Source organism: Enhydra lutris, unplaced genomic scaffold, assembly GCF_002288905.1.
Source record: "Enhydra lutris kenyoni isolate GAN:26980312 unplaced genomic scaffold, ASM228890v2 scaffoldscaffold2, whole genome shotgun sequence".
Lineage (NCBI taxonomy): Eukaryota > Metazoa > Chordata > Mammalia > Carnivora > Mustelidae > Enhydra > Enhydra lutris.
In genome coordinates, this window is record NW_019154086.1 from 65,971,934 (window position 1) to 65,986,739 (window position 14,806).

General features: G+C 37.6%; 1 protein-coding gene across 1 annotated transcript in view; it reads left to right on the forward strand.

Annotated features, from left to right (window-relative positions):
* LOC111146515 (ABI family member 3 binding protein) overlaps positions 1–14,806 on the forward strand; it is a 259,405-nt gene that overhangs the window by 181,318 nt on the left and 63,281 nt on the right. The window contains exons 48-50 of the mRNA XM_022502061.1: positions 2,307–2,381; positions 8,846–8,905; positions 14,347–14,394. Coding sequence (XP_022357769.1) covers positions 2,307–2,381; positions 8,846–8,905; positions 14,347–14,394 — 183 coding nt within the window. The remainder of the gene's footprint in view (positions 1–2,306; positions 2,382–8,845; positions 8,906–14,346; positions 14,395–14,806) is intronic.

A 14,806-nucleotide genomic window follows, 5' to 3' on the forward strand; every position in this document is an offset into this window, starting at 1 on the left:
ACAGGAAAACAAGTATATTAAATTGATAGAAAATTAAAATCTGATTTTAAAAACACAACAGATAAAGTCTCCCAGCTTTTTATTTAAATGTAAGGCATAAAATAGAAGTAGCAGAGAAAGGAGAAATCAAGAGAAGAAAGAAAGCATGAAAACTTGTTGAATGTTGGAAAATTAGAAATGAAAAGTAAGAAGTGGTGAGAATTAAGACTTTGGAAATATAAATTACTGGTTAGTAGAATTTTTAAAAGTAAAGGAGATATGAGGTAACAAGACATTCATCATTTTCTTTTTTCTTTTTCAGCTATATATTCTGTACTTATAAAAATACTTATAAATCAGGATCTTTAATTTCCTATTATTATAGTATATTCTAAAGTTCAAATTTGTTTAATTTTGATTTAGACTTTGGTTAACTTTGCTCAACAAGTTATGTAACCAGAATGGATAGATTCATGTGCTCAAGGCATTCTACTCTCTCACCCTGAAATTTGGCGTGGCTGCCTGCCTCTAACAAGAGAGCCTCTGATTCTGTCCCAGTTGAGGCACCTCTCAGCCCATCAGTATCTCCCACAGAAAGTAGCTGCAACCCACAAACTTTTGGCTTTGTCAGTGCTACTTAATGCAAGAGAAAGATTTGGAAAAATCAATCATGAAAAAGAAAATGAATTCTAATTATTCCTCTTAAAAGTGGGTGAAATTAGGAATCTCCTTGCCTAGGGGAATGAGCTTACTCAATTTATCCTAGCAATACAGAAGGTCTTTATAGTCTTTTAAGGATGTTTTGTATAAATATTCAAATCTTGGTACCTTCTCCCTTACCTTGGCTAGCTCTTGTAATTTCAAAAGGCCATTTGGGTGGGAGAATGTCCTGTACATCATATAATACCAAATGCAATTTTTTACTATTTTACTTTAGAGGGATCCATGACAGTAGTGAATACAACTTCAAGTGTAACACAATGTGTCCATCCACTACTATTCTCAGAATGATATTTCACAATCGGGCATACCACCTTTCTTCCTGTTTATGCTTAGATGGCAAGATTTAAATCTGTATTTGGCATTTGAGGTCAAAGTGGAATAAAAAGTTTGGTACAAATCATCAAGAGTATTTTGTCTTTGAATAAAGGCTTGATTTTGAGATTCCTATATTCATAGGTAATAGTCAACAACCCAATTAATTTTATACCTAGAAATCATAACCATCAAAACTCTGGGTGCTTCTGGCTTGTGTGGGGCAAACAATATGAGCAATATGGGCAAACAATATCAAAATATACTCAGATGTCTAATTTGTCAAACTTGTAAAAATCAGTGTCAAATTTATAAAAGTCTTGTAGAAGTGGAAAAAAAATTTATTATAGTCCTATAGTTTTCACATCATTTTGACATTGCATATTTAATTCTCCCAGGCACCCTTTGGGTTAGGACAGGTTTATTCACCTAAAAGATAAGAAACAAGTTAAAATGTGACCTCAGTGCTGGGATCCAGAAATCCCAACTCTTTGGAACTAGTGCTCATGTCTAGACCTTAGCACTTAGTTCCAGTCTCATCTCTATACTTAATTACTGTGTAACCTCAGGCAGACTGTCACTAACCCAAACCATTAAAGTGGAGCTCATAATTCCTTCCTTCCATCATTATGGTAAGGATCAAAGAGCACAGTTCTTCTAAAACCACTTTTGAAATTATAAAATGAGCTATAAATAAATTAGACTTTTTTTTTCTGGTATCTGTTACATTAACAACTCATTACTCCAAAGAAACAGTTGTGGGAAGACCATTTTAGTTTATGAACTTGCTCATTTAAGGATTTATGTGGGGCCTAAGAATTTAAGGGGTGTAGAATGTAAGCCTGCCCACTCTGGCCCCTCCTGCTTCCCTTTCTGCTGTTGCCTGAGCTGACTTTAAGCTTGTTTTATGCATGCTTCATTGCCTTCTACTCTGACTTGACTAAATTCATCTTCATAGAAAGACATGAGACTGGGTTTGAGGAGTCAAGCAAACATCCAGAGAGGAAGAACACATCTGCATTAATTTGTTATTGCTTCAAAAAAATAAAAATAAAATAATTATCTCTTCTGAAAAAATTTCCAAAAAATAAATCCTCCATCTTACCCTTATGCTTAGTCATATTTTGTGGTTTCTCAGACATCATTTTTCTAAAAGCATCTGGAATTCTGAGAAATGTTCAGAGTTTAAAGTTTATTTTTCTATCTAGTTCCCATTTCAGTACTTTTCTTTTTAAGTCAGGACTGGGAGATGCTGAAACAAAATGACTCATGATCTAAGTTCTCTCTTTCAGCTCACGAGGTGTCCCAGCCTATTACTTCAAAGCCAAAAGCATCACCAAGTCCAGAAGTATCATATACTCTGCCTGGTAAATGATTTATTTCATGTTTAAACCAAATTCATTCCCCTGTCACACTCTGCTGCAATGACACCTGAGAGCTGATAGGTGTAAGGGCAATATTTCACTCATGTTCTGACACCATGTTGAATCATCCATGATATGACCATCTCAGAGCTTCCATAGGTTATCTATTTGCTTATTACAAGCAAATAGATAACCTATGGAAGGTTAGATTACATTAGATAACCTAATAAGCTACCGATTCAATCAAATGTCAGAGAATTATGCCAAGGGTAGACATTTCCTTTATAACTAAAGTTCTCATATTTTCTGTCTTATAAAAAAAAAAACTACCAATGTTACCTAGACTATGTTCAAATGGTTCACCAAAATAAGATAAAATAAATAATTTCAGGGTTTTTTCCCATAAAAATGTGATAAAATGTTTTGCAAACAGAGGAGGTGATGTTTACCCATTATCTTTGATTCTGTAATTTTACACTACCCAGCACTGAGGGGTTTTCTCGGTTAATTTCTACTTTATCAGTTCATGTAGCAACAACTTAGGTTGAGAAATAAGAAATTTCACATACATAAAAGATTTATTTAGCTACAAATCTGTCTCTTGCCTATCATCTGAGAAGGACTTTTGTCCATTTATGGGGAGAATAATTTTATATTGGTGGGAGTAGTTGGTGTGAGAACTACAAGGACCCAGATATTTCCTGAGTCTTGCCACCAATGTTCTAGATCCTCAGTGACTTTAGGAAGCCACTGTAAGAGGAACAGTTCTCTCACCAAACAAAGCTAATTTTTACCTAAGGCATCTGGAAAAGGCTATAATTTTTTCTTTCTTTTTAATGGTCCAATTATTATAAATTTCTACATGCTCCTAGAAGCCTACAGAACATTCCTAGAACCAAAGGATTTCTAATCTGCAGCATGAAATGATGGCATTTTGGAAGCAAGGCTGAATTCACTTGCTGTAAATGTTTTCCAGACTTGTAAGCGGGGTTACCACTGCTATTGTGAGGTAGTCCGGTTGTTGCAGGTGGCAGTAGGCCAGAGAGAGGCTCCTTTGCTCTGAAGTCTAGAATGTCAATTTGCACCACTAAATGCAACAGCCAGTATTATAAACAGCAACAAGAAAAAAAGTTGATCTTCCCACTTGCAAAAGGTCAACTTCTCATTTTCATTTGCAGGGAAAAAAATGTCCCAGAAATTGAGTCATTGACGATCACCATAGTAGGTTTGAGTGATTTTGTGTGCTTTTCCCTTTTGTTAGAGTAATACTGTTGGTCCTAATGTGACTTAATATCCTTAAACCATAATGAATACTAAACTCTATCTAATTGTTAAATATTTTTCTTTTTAAATATCCAATATTTGTCTTAATTTCACCTTATTTTTTCACAGAAATTTGAACCTTAAGTTTGAGCACTAGAATACTGGCACAAACTACCCCCTGGAGCCTCCATTGGGCTTATTCTGTTGACTCTTCAGTTCCACATGTTCATTTAGGGTCCCATCTCTAAACCTGGTTCTCATCCCACCATTTATTCATCAGGAGCTCCCCTGCTGCTCCAGGGGTGTGGTGCCTATAGGAATAATCTTTGGTTTTTTTCACGAGTGTTCAAACAGACTAGGTTCTCTTGGGTTCAGTTTCTGGGTCATATGCAGGTTTGCCTCCTAATGAACCCAAGACCTTGTTTACGAGCTCGTATAGGTTCTATATCAGAAAGCAGAGGAGAACTTACACATAGGTTTAATATGTACTGGTGTCCTAGAGAAATAGATGCTCTGTAAAAGTCTAAAAATGTCAAATGTAATGCTGAAATCAAGACAGTTATGTTTTATTACAAGGTTTATCTCAAAATTTATTCTGAGAAGTATCAGAAGTAACAAACTTGAATTTTCGATCTGTATCTGTTAAGTCAATCTGGGACTGGCCACACAGATCTTCCATTCTATAGATTCCTAGATATAGCACAAGTCTCATCCACTTAGGCTTTTAAAAAATGTCTTGCAGCCACTCAGTTGAATTCTCTCTATACCATTTAATGAAGAATCTAGACAAATTGAGCCCACACGCTGTGTCCAGAACCAACACAGAACTGGCTTTTCTTCAGATCTGCCTCAGGAATGATTTCAAATTCAGAGCAAGGACTTACCCTGATACCTGGCTCAATAGAGCTGTGCTTTCTTTGTAGATATATTTCTAAACAAAGAGCTCTCTTGGCTTCGGGGTGACTCTTATGTCCCATAGGTATCTGGATACACCTCAGTCATTGGAAGTGAACCAGACAGATTTTGGCAAGCTATGCAATCCTCACAAATGTTGTATGTGACTACTTTCTGGTAAATTCCAGTTCACAGGGACACTTAAGCATTTTCACTGTTAGGAAATGAAGGAAGAATGCTGAAATTCCTTTAGAAATGGAATCACTTGGATGTAGGCAATGACTCTTGATATGGAGAGGAGGATGATACTGTTGCTTCTAGCTTGGGCAAGTAGTAGGTGGACAGTGCCACTAACTAAGGCAGAGAACACAGTGACGAATAAGCACTTGTGTTTGTGCATACTGGGTTTGGAGGGCCAGTAGGACTTCCAAGTGGGGATGTCTAACTGGTGGTCAAAATGTATTTAGAGATTTCTAAACTGAAAATATGGGGTATAGGTGTGGGAGTCACTTGTTTACATCAAGCAGGTTATTAAATTTTGTGTGTGAATGACATCACCCAAAAGAAAGTATAGACTGAGAAGTTAGAGATCAAAGACTTGGGGGACAGAGTTATATTTAGGAAATGGATAGGGGATGAGAAGCCAGCAGAAGTTGCTACCAGAAATATAGTAGAGTATCAGGAAGAAGGGCTTCCGGAGGTAAGGCAGGGAAGCGTGGTCCACAATGACAGTTTGAAAGGGATCAGAGGAGATGCTGGACTTGACAGTGCAGATTCAGAAACCCATATCCAAAACCTGTGGGCCTATTAAAATCCAGCAGTTTTTAGGTTTTAGAAAGGCAAAACAGAACATACACCAAATATATTACTATGTCTGCAGTAGGAGGTATGAATAGTTGTACCACACCAGATGAATAAAAAGTGTTTTTAGCCTTAGGTCTAGTCAGGTTTTGCGACCTAATTAGTGAAGAAAAAGGCTAAGTTTTTGGAGCCTTTGGACTTGATAGCTATGGATAAAACACTGTGGACCTACTGTTGCAGGAGGTCAGTGAAGAGAAAGCCAGACCACAGCAGATGAAGATACAATTGAGAGACCAGAAGCAAAGGCAGATGAAGTTTTTCGATTATAGGAACAAGAGCAAGGGAAGGGTGGTTTGAAAGGGAAGGCGTATCAAGGAAATTATTATTATTTTTAGGATGTTGGAGCATTTGGACTGTTTTATAGGCCAAGAGGGAGGAAATCATAGGTAAGTGGAAATACAGACTAATGGAGAAACATATAAGATAATAGAAATAATGGAAGGTAAAGGCTCTGGAAGAAGGGGTGGCCCAATGGCACAGGTAAAGTGCAGAGAGTGGTCTCCACACAGATGGAGACATGCTTCCTGCTAGACGGGACCTAAAGGTACAAGGTTAGAATAAAGACCAGAGAATTCAGAGATTAAATGGTGTACAGTCCATGTGTATTACTTTTCCAAGACCATCAGTCTCTTTGTAGCTAATTGTGGAAGTAAATGTCATTGAAAACATATTCCAGGGTGCCTGGGTGGCTCAGTCAGTTAAGTGTCTGCCTTCAGCCCAGGTCATGATCCCAGGGTCCTAAAATTGAGCCCCATGTTAGGCTCCCTGCTCAAGAGGGATTCTGCTTCTTCCTCTCTCTCTCTGCTCCTCTCCCCAGCTTGTTCTCTCACTCTGTCTTTCTCTCTCAAATAAATAAAATATTTTTAAAAAGAGAACTTCATATTCCACCATCCTTACCAGAGAATAACAGATTAATTTGTCTCATCTATTCTAGCAAAACATTCATGTTCATTCATTTACATTTGTCCAGATTAGACATTTCCATTCATAAATGTCTTAGTTGAATTTTTCTTTGGATTGGTGCACTTTATTAAAAAAGAGATAACATAATTGGTGAATATAAACAGTAAGTTGGCTAATATAATTGAGTTTAAAGATATATAATACCAGTATTATATATTAATTACACAGTTATTATAAAAATATTCTTATAAGGAAATTCTTCTCATATAAATTGTCATTATTAATACACAAAATTTCTCCCCACATGGAAGATTTAGATTTTAGGAATCATGCTTTTGTTCAATTTACTATCTGGAGGAATGCCACACAGGGAAAAAGCAAAAAAGTTTCATTTCTTGGAGCTGCTGTTGACCGAGTAAGAGGATGATTCATATCCCTTTCCTGTGATATTTCTCTTTCTTTCCTTTCCACTGATTTCACCTGCTTTAGAAAGTCTGCAGTGACAGTTTATTAAATCATCACTTCATGGTTAAAAAGTGCCAATTGCAGCAGCAGGAATCCACATTACCCTGGCCTACATTCCACAGTAAACGAAAGCAGGCAGCAAGTAATGTATTTACAGTACGGAGGATTTATTGGTAGCACATTTTTTCTCTGCCTCTCCTTAATCCAGCTCCTGTCTGTATAGCTAAGAACTGTAGCCTTTTAGGGTATTTAAAAGCCACAGGCTGCTTTGTATGGCCATGATCTTCACACAGCCAAATCAAAGTCTTTCACCTTCCAGATAAACATTTAGTTTGATTTACAACTGGGAATTTCCCATATTTTACCCTTCGAATCCCCCAAAACACTACATAGCAAAGGTCAAATGTTCACTATTGTGGTAAGTTTTCTCTAATTTTTGTGGACCACTCATCTTTTTGAAGTTTTTTTTTTATTCAAATTTTCGGGGTGTCTGGGTGGCTCAGTGGGTTAAGCCTCTGCCTTTGGCTCAGGTCATGATCCTGGAGTCCTGGGATGGAGTCCATATCAGGCTCCCAGCTCCATGGGGAGTCTGCTTCTCCCTCTGACCTTCCCTCTCATGCTCCCTCACTCTGTCTCTCTCTCTCAAATAAATAAATAAAATCTTTTTAAAAAATTCAAATTTTCAAGTTTCTGTACAACTTTTAGCTCATAAAATTTCTAATTGAATCAAGATCCTACTCTCTGTACCACATTCCACAACTATAACTTCAATGGGACTTAGAGGCCTAGACTAAGAACACTTGTGAAATGCAAGTTAAATATGATCTCCAAAAGCAGTACAAAGAGAATGTCAGTTCTTTATAAACTACACTCTACACTAATGGGTACAGTGTGTTTGGTTACCTCATGGTGCAATCTTTCCTTGTGTTTTTCTGAAGTAGAATTCTAGCATGAACCCCAATTTTTCCCCAGCATCATTTAAGATGCAAGAAAATTACAATGTCTACCAAAGGGATTCTGGTACTTACCACAACTTCATTGTGGTAGGAAAACTTTTCAGCAAGTGATTGGACTGATAAAGACCTCTTTATGGGGAAACTGAGCCAAAGAAACACTTTACCTTGTTCTTGGAAGGAGACTTTGTCATAGAAAACTGTGCTAATAATAGGCAACTTACCCTGGTATTTTCCTCAGATTTCCTCAGGCATCAGATTTGCAGCCTACTGTTTTGTTTTACCAAAATTCTAAAAATGTACCGGGTATCAGCGACCTACTATAAGTAGGTCTCTTTCAGCTGACATTTTTGTCCCTAGTTGTCATACTCTTATCTGTCAGGAGGCCCTGAAATGTAAGGTACTGGAAGCCACATCACTAAGAATGACAAAAATGGCAACATTGATCTAGCATTTACTATGTTACAAGCACTTTCATAAACCTTACATGTGGTAGCTTCTAATGATGGGTAGATTCCTCTTGCTCCATTTCCTCCCCCAGAATAACTATGAGTGCCTTTTAGAGTAAAGCTTTGTTCTCCGCTTACATATTCAAGAATTTGCCATTCTTGCTGTCTTTCTTAATTTATAGGCCATTTATGTGTACATTATCTAGGATAATACATTTTCTTTTCCTCTCAGTGGACTTTTAGTAGAATATCAAATGGTAACTAACCACCTCAGGCAAAAACTAACTTTTCCCTTTTATTTTTTTTAAGACTTGATTTTTCAAGTAATCTGTATACACAATATGGATCTTGAGCCTACAACCCTGTGATTGAGAGTCACATGCTCTACTGACTTGAGTCACCTTCTTGTGTTTAATGCCATTACTTATTTCCTCTTCCCTGCCCCCCTCCCAAGAAAGGATTCATAAAGAACTGGAACAAATTTTATTTGTCACCAGAACCTTTACACAGTGACTTTTTTCATTTTGAATAAAATAGTCATCTTCTTGGCTTTACTTTTTAGCCATTGTGAAAATACCTTTGCTTTATTCATGTTTTCCAGGATATTCTGTCTGTGGGTTGGGTTTCACTCCAGATGTGGCATTTAGAGTACAGTGTTTGATAATCTTTTTTCTTTCAGTTCCAAGAGATGTGCTCCTTCCCCCTAAACCAGACCCTGAAGTCTCTCAGAGTGAACCTGGTAAATAAATTATTCTCTTTTCCCAGTTAGGAAGTATGTTTTTTGAAAAATGTTCTTGAGATAAATACATTTTTAATCATTGTGATATGGAAGAAGTTTGGAGACAATTATGGATATAGAATGTATATTTCCTTTTTGTGAAGATATAATCTTATAAACTGCATGAATATTTTTCATTTTCATTCTCATTTTATTCCTTATGCTCCACAAGTAAGTGAAACCATATGATAATTGACTCTCACTGCTTAACTTTTTTTGCTGAGCATAATCTCCTCCAGTCCCATCCATGTTGATACAAAAGTTGGATATTCATCCTTTCTGATGGAGGCATAATACTCCATTGTATGTCTGGACCATATCTTCTTTATCTACTCCTCTGTTGAAGGACATCTTGGCTCTTTCCACAGTTTGGCAATTGTGGCCATTGCTGCTGTGAACATTGGGGTACAGATGGCCCTTCTTTTCACTACATCTGTATCTTTGGGGTAAATATCAAGTAGCGTAATTGCAGGGTCATAGAATAGTTCTATTTTTAATATCTTAAGGAATCTCCACACTGTTTTCCAAAGTGGTTGCACCAACTTACATTTCCACCAACAGTGTAAGAGGGGTTCTCCTTTCTCCACATCCTCTCCAACACTTGTCGTTTACCATCTTGTTAATTTGGCCATTCTAACTGGTGTGAGGTGGTATCTCAACATGGTTTTGATTTGAATCTCCCCCATGGCTAATGATGATGAACATTTTTTCATGTGTCCATTAGCCATTTATATGTCTTCTTTGGAGAAGTGTCTGTTCATGTCTTCTGCCCATTTTTTGACATGATTATCTGTTTTTTGAGTGTTGAGTTTGAGGAATTCTTTATAGATTTGGATATCAGCCCTTTGTCTATAGTGTCATTTGCAAATATCTTCTCCCATTCCATGGGTTGCCTCTTTGTTCTGTTGACTATTTCCTGTGCTGTGCAAAAGCTTTTGATCTTTATGAAGTCCCAAAAGTTCATTTTTTGCTTTTGTTTCCTTTGCCTTTGGAGACATGTCTTGAAAAAAGTTGCTATGGACAATGTCAAAGAAGTTACTGCCTATGTTCTCCTCTAGGATTTTGATAGATTCAGACCTCACATTGAGGTATTTTATCAATTTCGAGTTTATCTTCGTGTATGGTGTAAGAGATGGTCAAGCTTCATTCTTCTATACATAGCTGTCCTATTTTCCCAGCACCATTTATTGAAGAGACATACCTTCTTCCCACTGGATATTTTTTCCTGCTTTGTTGAAGATGATTTGACCATAGAGTTGTGGGTCCATGTCTGAACTCTCTACTCTGTTCCACTGGTCTATGTGTCTGTTTTTGTGCCAGTGCCATGCTGTCTTGGTAATCACAGCTTTGTGGTAAAGCTTGAAATCAGGCAACATGATGCTCCCAGTTTTGTTTTTCTTTTTCAACATTTCCTTAGCAATTAGGGGTCTTTCCTGCTTCCATACAAATTTTCGGATTGTTTGCTCTAGCACTTTGAAAAATGTTGGTGGAATTTTGATCAGGATGGCATTGGAAGTATAGATTGCTCTGGGAAGCATAGACATTTTAACACTGTTTATTTTTCCAGTCCATGAGCATGGAATGCTTTTCCATCTTTTTGTGTCGTCTTCATTTCTTTCATGAGTGTTCTGTAGTTTCTCAAGTACAGATCCTTTACCTCTTTGGTTAGGTTTATTCCAAGGTATCTTATGGTTCTTGGTGCTATAGTAAATGGAATTGATTCTCTAACTTCCCTTTCTGTATTTTCATTATTAGTGTATAAGAAAGCAACTGATTTCTGTACATTAATTTTGTATCCTGCCACATTACTGAATTGCTGTATGAGTTCTAGTAGTTTGGGGTGGAGTCTTTTGAGTTTTGCATATAAAGTATCATGTCATCCACGAAGAGAGAGTTTAACAACTTCTTTGCCAATTTGATTTCTTTTTGTTGTCTGATTGATGTTTCTAGAACTTCTAGTACTATGTGGAACAACAGTGGTGAGAGTGGGCATCCTTGTTGTGTTCCTGATCTCAAAGAGAAGGATGTCAGCTTTTCCCCATCGAGAATGATATTCACTGTGTGTTTTTCATAGATAGATTTTATGAAGTTGAGGAATGTTCCCTCTATCCCTATACTTTGAAGAGTTTTAATCAAGAAAGGATGCAGTATTTTGTCAAACACTTTTTCTGCACCAATTCAGAGAACCGTGTGTTTCTTCTGTATTCTCTTATTGATTTGTTCTATCACATTGATTGATTTGTGAATGTTGAACCACCCTTGAATCCCAGAGATAAATCCCATCTGGTCATGGTGGGATTATCTTTCTAATGTACTGTTGGATCCTATTAGCAAGGATTTTGTTGAGAATCTTGGCATCCATATTCATCAGGGATATTGGTCTGAAATTCTCCTTTTTGATGAGGTCTTTGCCTGGTTTGGGGATCAGGGTAATGCTGGCTTCCTAAAAAGAGTCCAGAAGTTTTCCTTCTGTTTCTATTTTTTGAAACAGCTTCAGGAGAATAGGTATTATTTCTTCTTTGAATGTTTGGTAGAATTCTCCAGGAAATCCATCAGGTCCTGGGCTCTTGTTTTTTGGGGGAGGTTTTTGATCACTGTTTCAATCTTGTTACTAGATACTGGTCTATTCAGGTTGTCAGTTTCTTCCTGTTTCAGTCTTGGAAGTTTATAGGTTTCCAGAAATGCATCCGTTTCTTCTAGGTTGCTTAACTTATTGGCATATAACTATTGATAATAATTTCTGATGATTGTTTCTATTTCCTTGGTGTTAGTAGTGATCTTTCCCCTTTCTCTCATAATTTTATTAATTTGGGTCCTTTCTCTTTTCTTTTGGATTAGTTTGGCCAGTGGTTTATTGATCTTATTGATTCCTTCAAAGAACCAGCTTCTAGTTTTGTTGATGTGTTCTACTGTATCTCTAGTTTCTAATTCATTGATCTCTGCTCTAATCTTGATTATTTCTCTTCTTGTGCATGGGGATGGCTTAATTTGTTGTTGATTTTCCAGTTCTTTAAGGTGTAAAGAGAGTTGGTGTATTTGGGATTTTTTAATTTTTTTGAGTGAGACTTGGATGGCTATGTATTTCCCCCTTAGGAATGCCTTTGCCGTATCCCATAGGTTTTGGACCGATGTGTTTTCATTCTCATTTGTTTTCATGAATTGTTTAAGTTCTTCTTTGATTTCCTGGTTGATCCGAACATTCTTGAGCAGGATGGACTTTAGCTTCTAAGTGTTTGAATTCCTTCCAAACTTTTTCTTTTGGTTGAGTTCCAGTTTCAAAGCATTGTGGTCTGAGAATATGCAGGGAATAATCTCAGTCTTTTGGTATCAGTTGAGCTCTGATTTGTGGCCCAGTATATGGTCTATTCTGGAGACAGTTACATATGTGCTCCAGAAGAATGAATATTCTGTTGTTTTAGGGTGGAATGTTCTGTATATATCTATGAGGTCCATCTGGTCCAATGTGTCATTTAATGCTCTTATTTCTTTATTGATTTTCTGCTTAGATGATCTGTTATTGAGAGTGGCATGTTAAGATCCCCTACAATTTATGTATTCATATCAATATGACTCTTTATTTTGAGTAACAGTTGGCTTATGTAGTTGGCTGCTCCCATTTGGGGGCATAAATGTTTACAATTGTTAGATCTTCTTGTTGGATAGACCCTTTAAGAATGATGTAGTGTCCTTCTTCATCTCTGACTACAGTCTTTAGTTTAAAGTCTAATTTATCTGATATGAGAATGACTACCCCAGCTTTCTTTTGAGGCCCATTGGCATGAAAGATGGTTCTCCATCCTCTCAGTTTCAGTCTGGATGTATCTTTAGGTTCCAAATGTGTCCCTTGTAGACAGCATATGGACGGGTCCCATTGTTTTATCCAATCTGCAACCCCATGCCATTTTATGGGAGCATTTAGGCCGTTCACGTTGAGAGTGATTATTGAAAGATACGTATTTATTGACATCATGTTGCCTGTGAAGTTCTTGTTTCTATAGATTATCTCTGTAGATTCCTGTTCTGTGTGACTCTTGGGTTCTTCCTTCTTTTATAGAACTTCCCTTAATATTTCTTGTAGTGCTGGCTTGGTGGTCACATACTCTTTTAAACCTTGCTGGTCTTGGAAATTCTTTATCTCTCCATCCATTCTGAATGTCAGCCTTGTTAGATGAAGTATTCTTGGCTGCATATTCTTCTCATTTAGTGTCCTGAATATGTCTTGCCAGCCCTTTATGGCTTGCCAGGTTTCTGTGGACAGGTCTGATGTTATTCTGATGGTCCTTCCTCTGTACATAAGGAATCTCTTCCCCCTAGCTGCCCTTAAGACCTCCTGTCTGAAATTACGATTAATGAATTTCACAATTAAGTGTCTGGTTGTCTTTCTAGACTTGTTGATCTTAGGGAGTGTCCATTCTGCCTCTAGAACACTAAAACTTGTTCCATTCCTCAGATTAGGGAAATTTTCATCCAGAATTTGTCCAACTATATCTTCTAGTCTTCTCTCTTTCTCCATCCCCTCAGGGCTCCCAATAATTCTGACATTGAAATGTCATTTATTTCCCTAATTCTGTTTTCATGGCTTCTACATTGTTTGTTTCAGGCCTCCTCCTGATCCTTCTTTTCTATCAGTTTGTCCTCTAGATCACTAATTTGATCTTCTGCCTCAGTTACCCTAGCTGATAGAGTATTTAGATTAGATTAGATTGGATCTCATTGATAGCATTTTTAACTTCTGCCAGATTGGCTCTCACTTCCACCCTTAGAGATTCTCTGTTGTCACTAACAGAGAACGGTCTTCTCCAACCTAGCCATTGCTTGGATAATTGTTAACCCTTTCTGACATACTGTTTATGTCCATATCCAATAGTTCTCTGGCAGAGGGCACAGTCTTTGAGTTTTTCCTCTGTTGGGTGTTCCTCCTCCTAGTTATTTTGGTGAGAGGTGGTTGAGGGGATGTATAGCTGAATATATCGACCACAATCCAGGCAAGGTGCACCCCAAAGCAGAGCCCAAGAGCACGGTGGCCCAGGCATGAGTGGCGCCTGCCTGCAGTTGTGGCGCCAGCACGCTCGGCCAGGCCAGTCCCACCCCCGGCATGCTGCGAGTTCCGTGGGTGCCTGGACAGCCTGGCTCGTGTCTCCGGCTTGTGGCTCTGGCTCATGGCTCCCGTTCGTGGCTCCACCTTGTGGTTCCCATTCCCTCTCCGGCTCTGCTCTCTGAGACCTTTGAAGTTGTAGCTAAATTTTCTTAAGTGTCATCTAATATGTAGAATTTTCTTATATTTATTATGATTCTTTGAGAAAGTTTAAATGTTCAAATAGAAGCATAAACACATAAGTGATGTTTACTTCACCAAGTAGTAATTTTCATAAATATATTTCCTTGATTTGCTTTTGGCCTAGTTCTGCAACCTGTTACCTTTAGAATTGACCTACCAGAGACAACAATAGGTAATGGTTTTCCTCTACCAACCACCTCTAATTGTTTTCTTTGCTATGGTCCAATTGCAGGTCTTTCTCTATTTGTCATATTGAATCATCATCTCTTCTCAATCCTCCTCATCATCTCATTCTCATTACTCTTGCTCTTTGCAAAATACAATAGCAATGTCTTCACTATTGTAAAGGCTTTGTTCTGAAGACCAACTTAAGACCACTCCTTACTGAGTTCATTTGTATCTACTTCCTTTACTTCCATGTTCAGAATGAGTCCACATGCTCATGCCCATCTAGTTAACATTTTCTGCATGTTTAATGGTTCTCAGCTGTAGTGCTACAACACACTGGCACGTGACAAGTTAGCAAAGGTTCTGACAAGTAATTATTTTTAATGTTGATCAAAATACTGAACTTTGCCAATGGT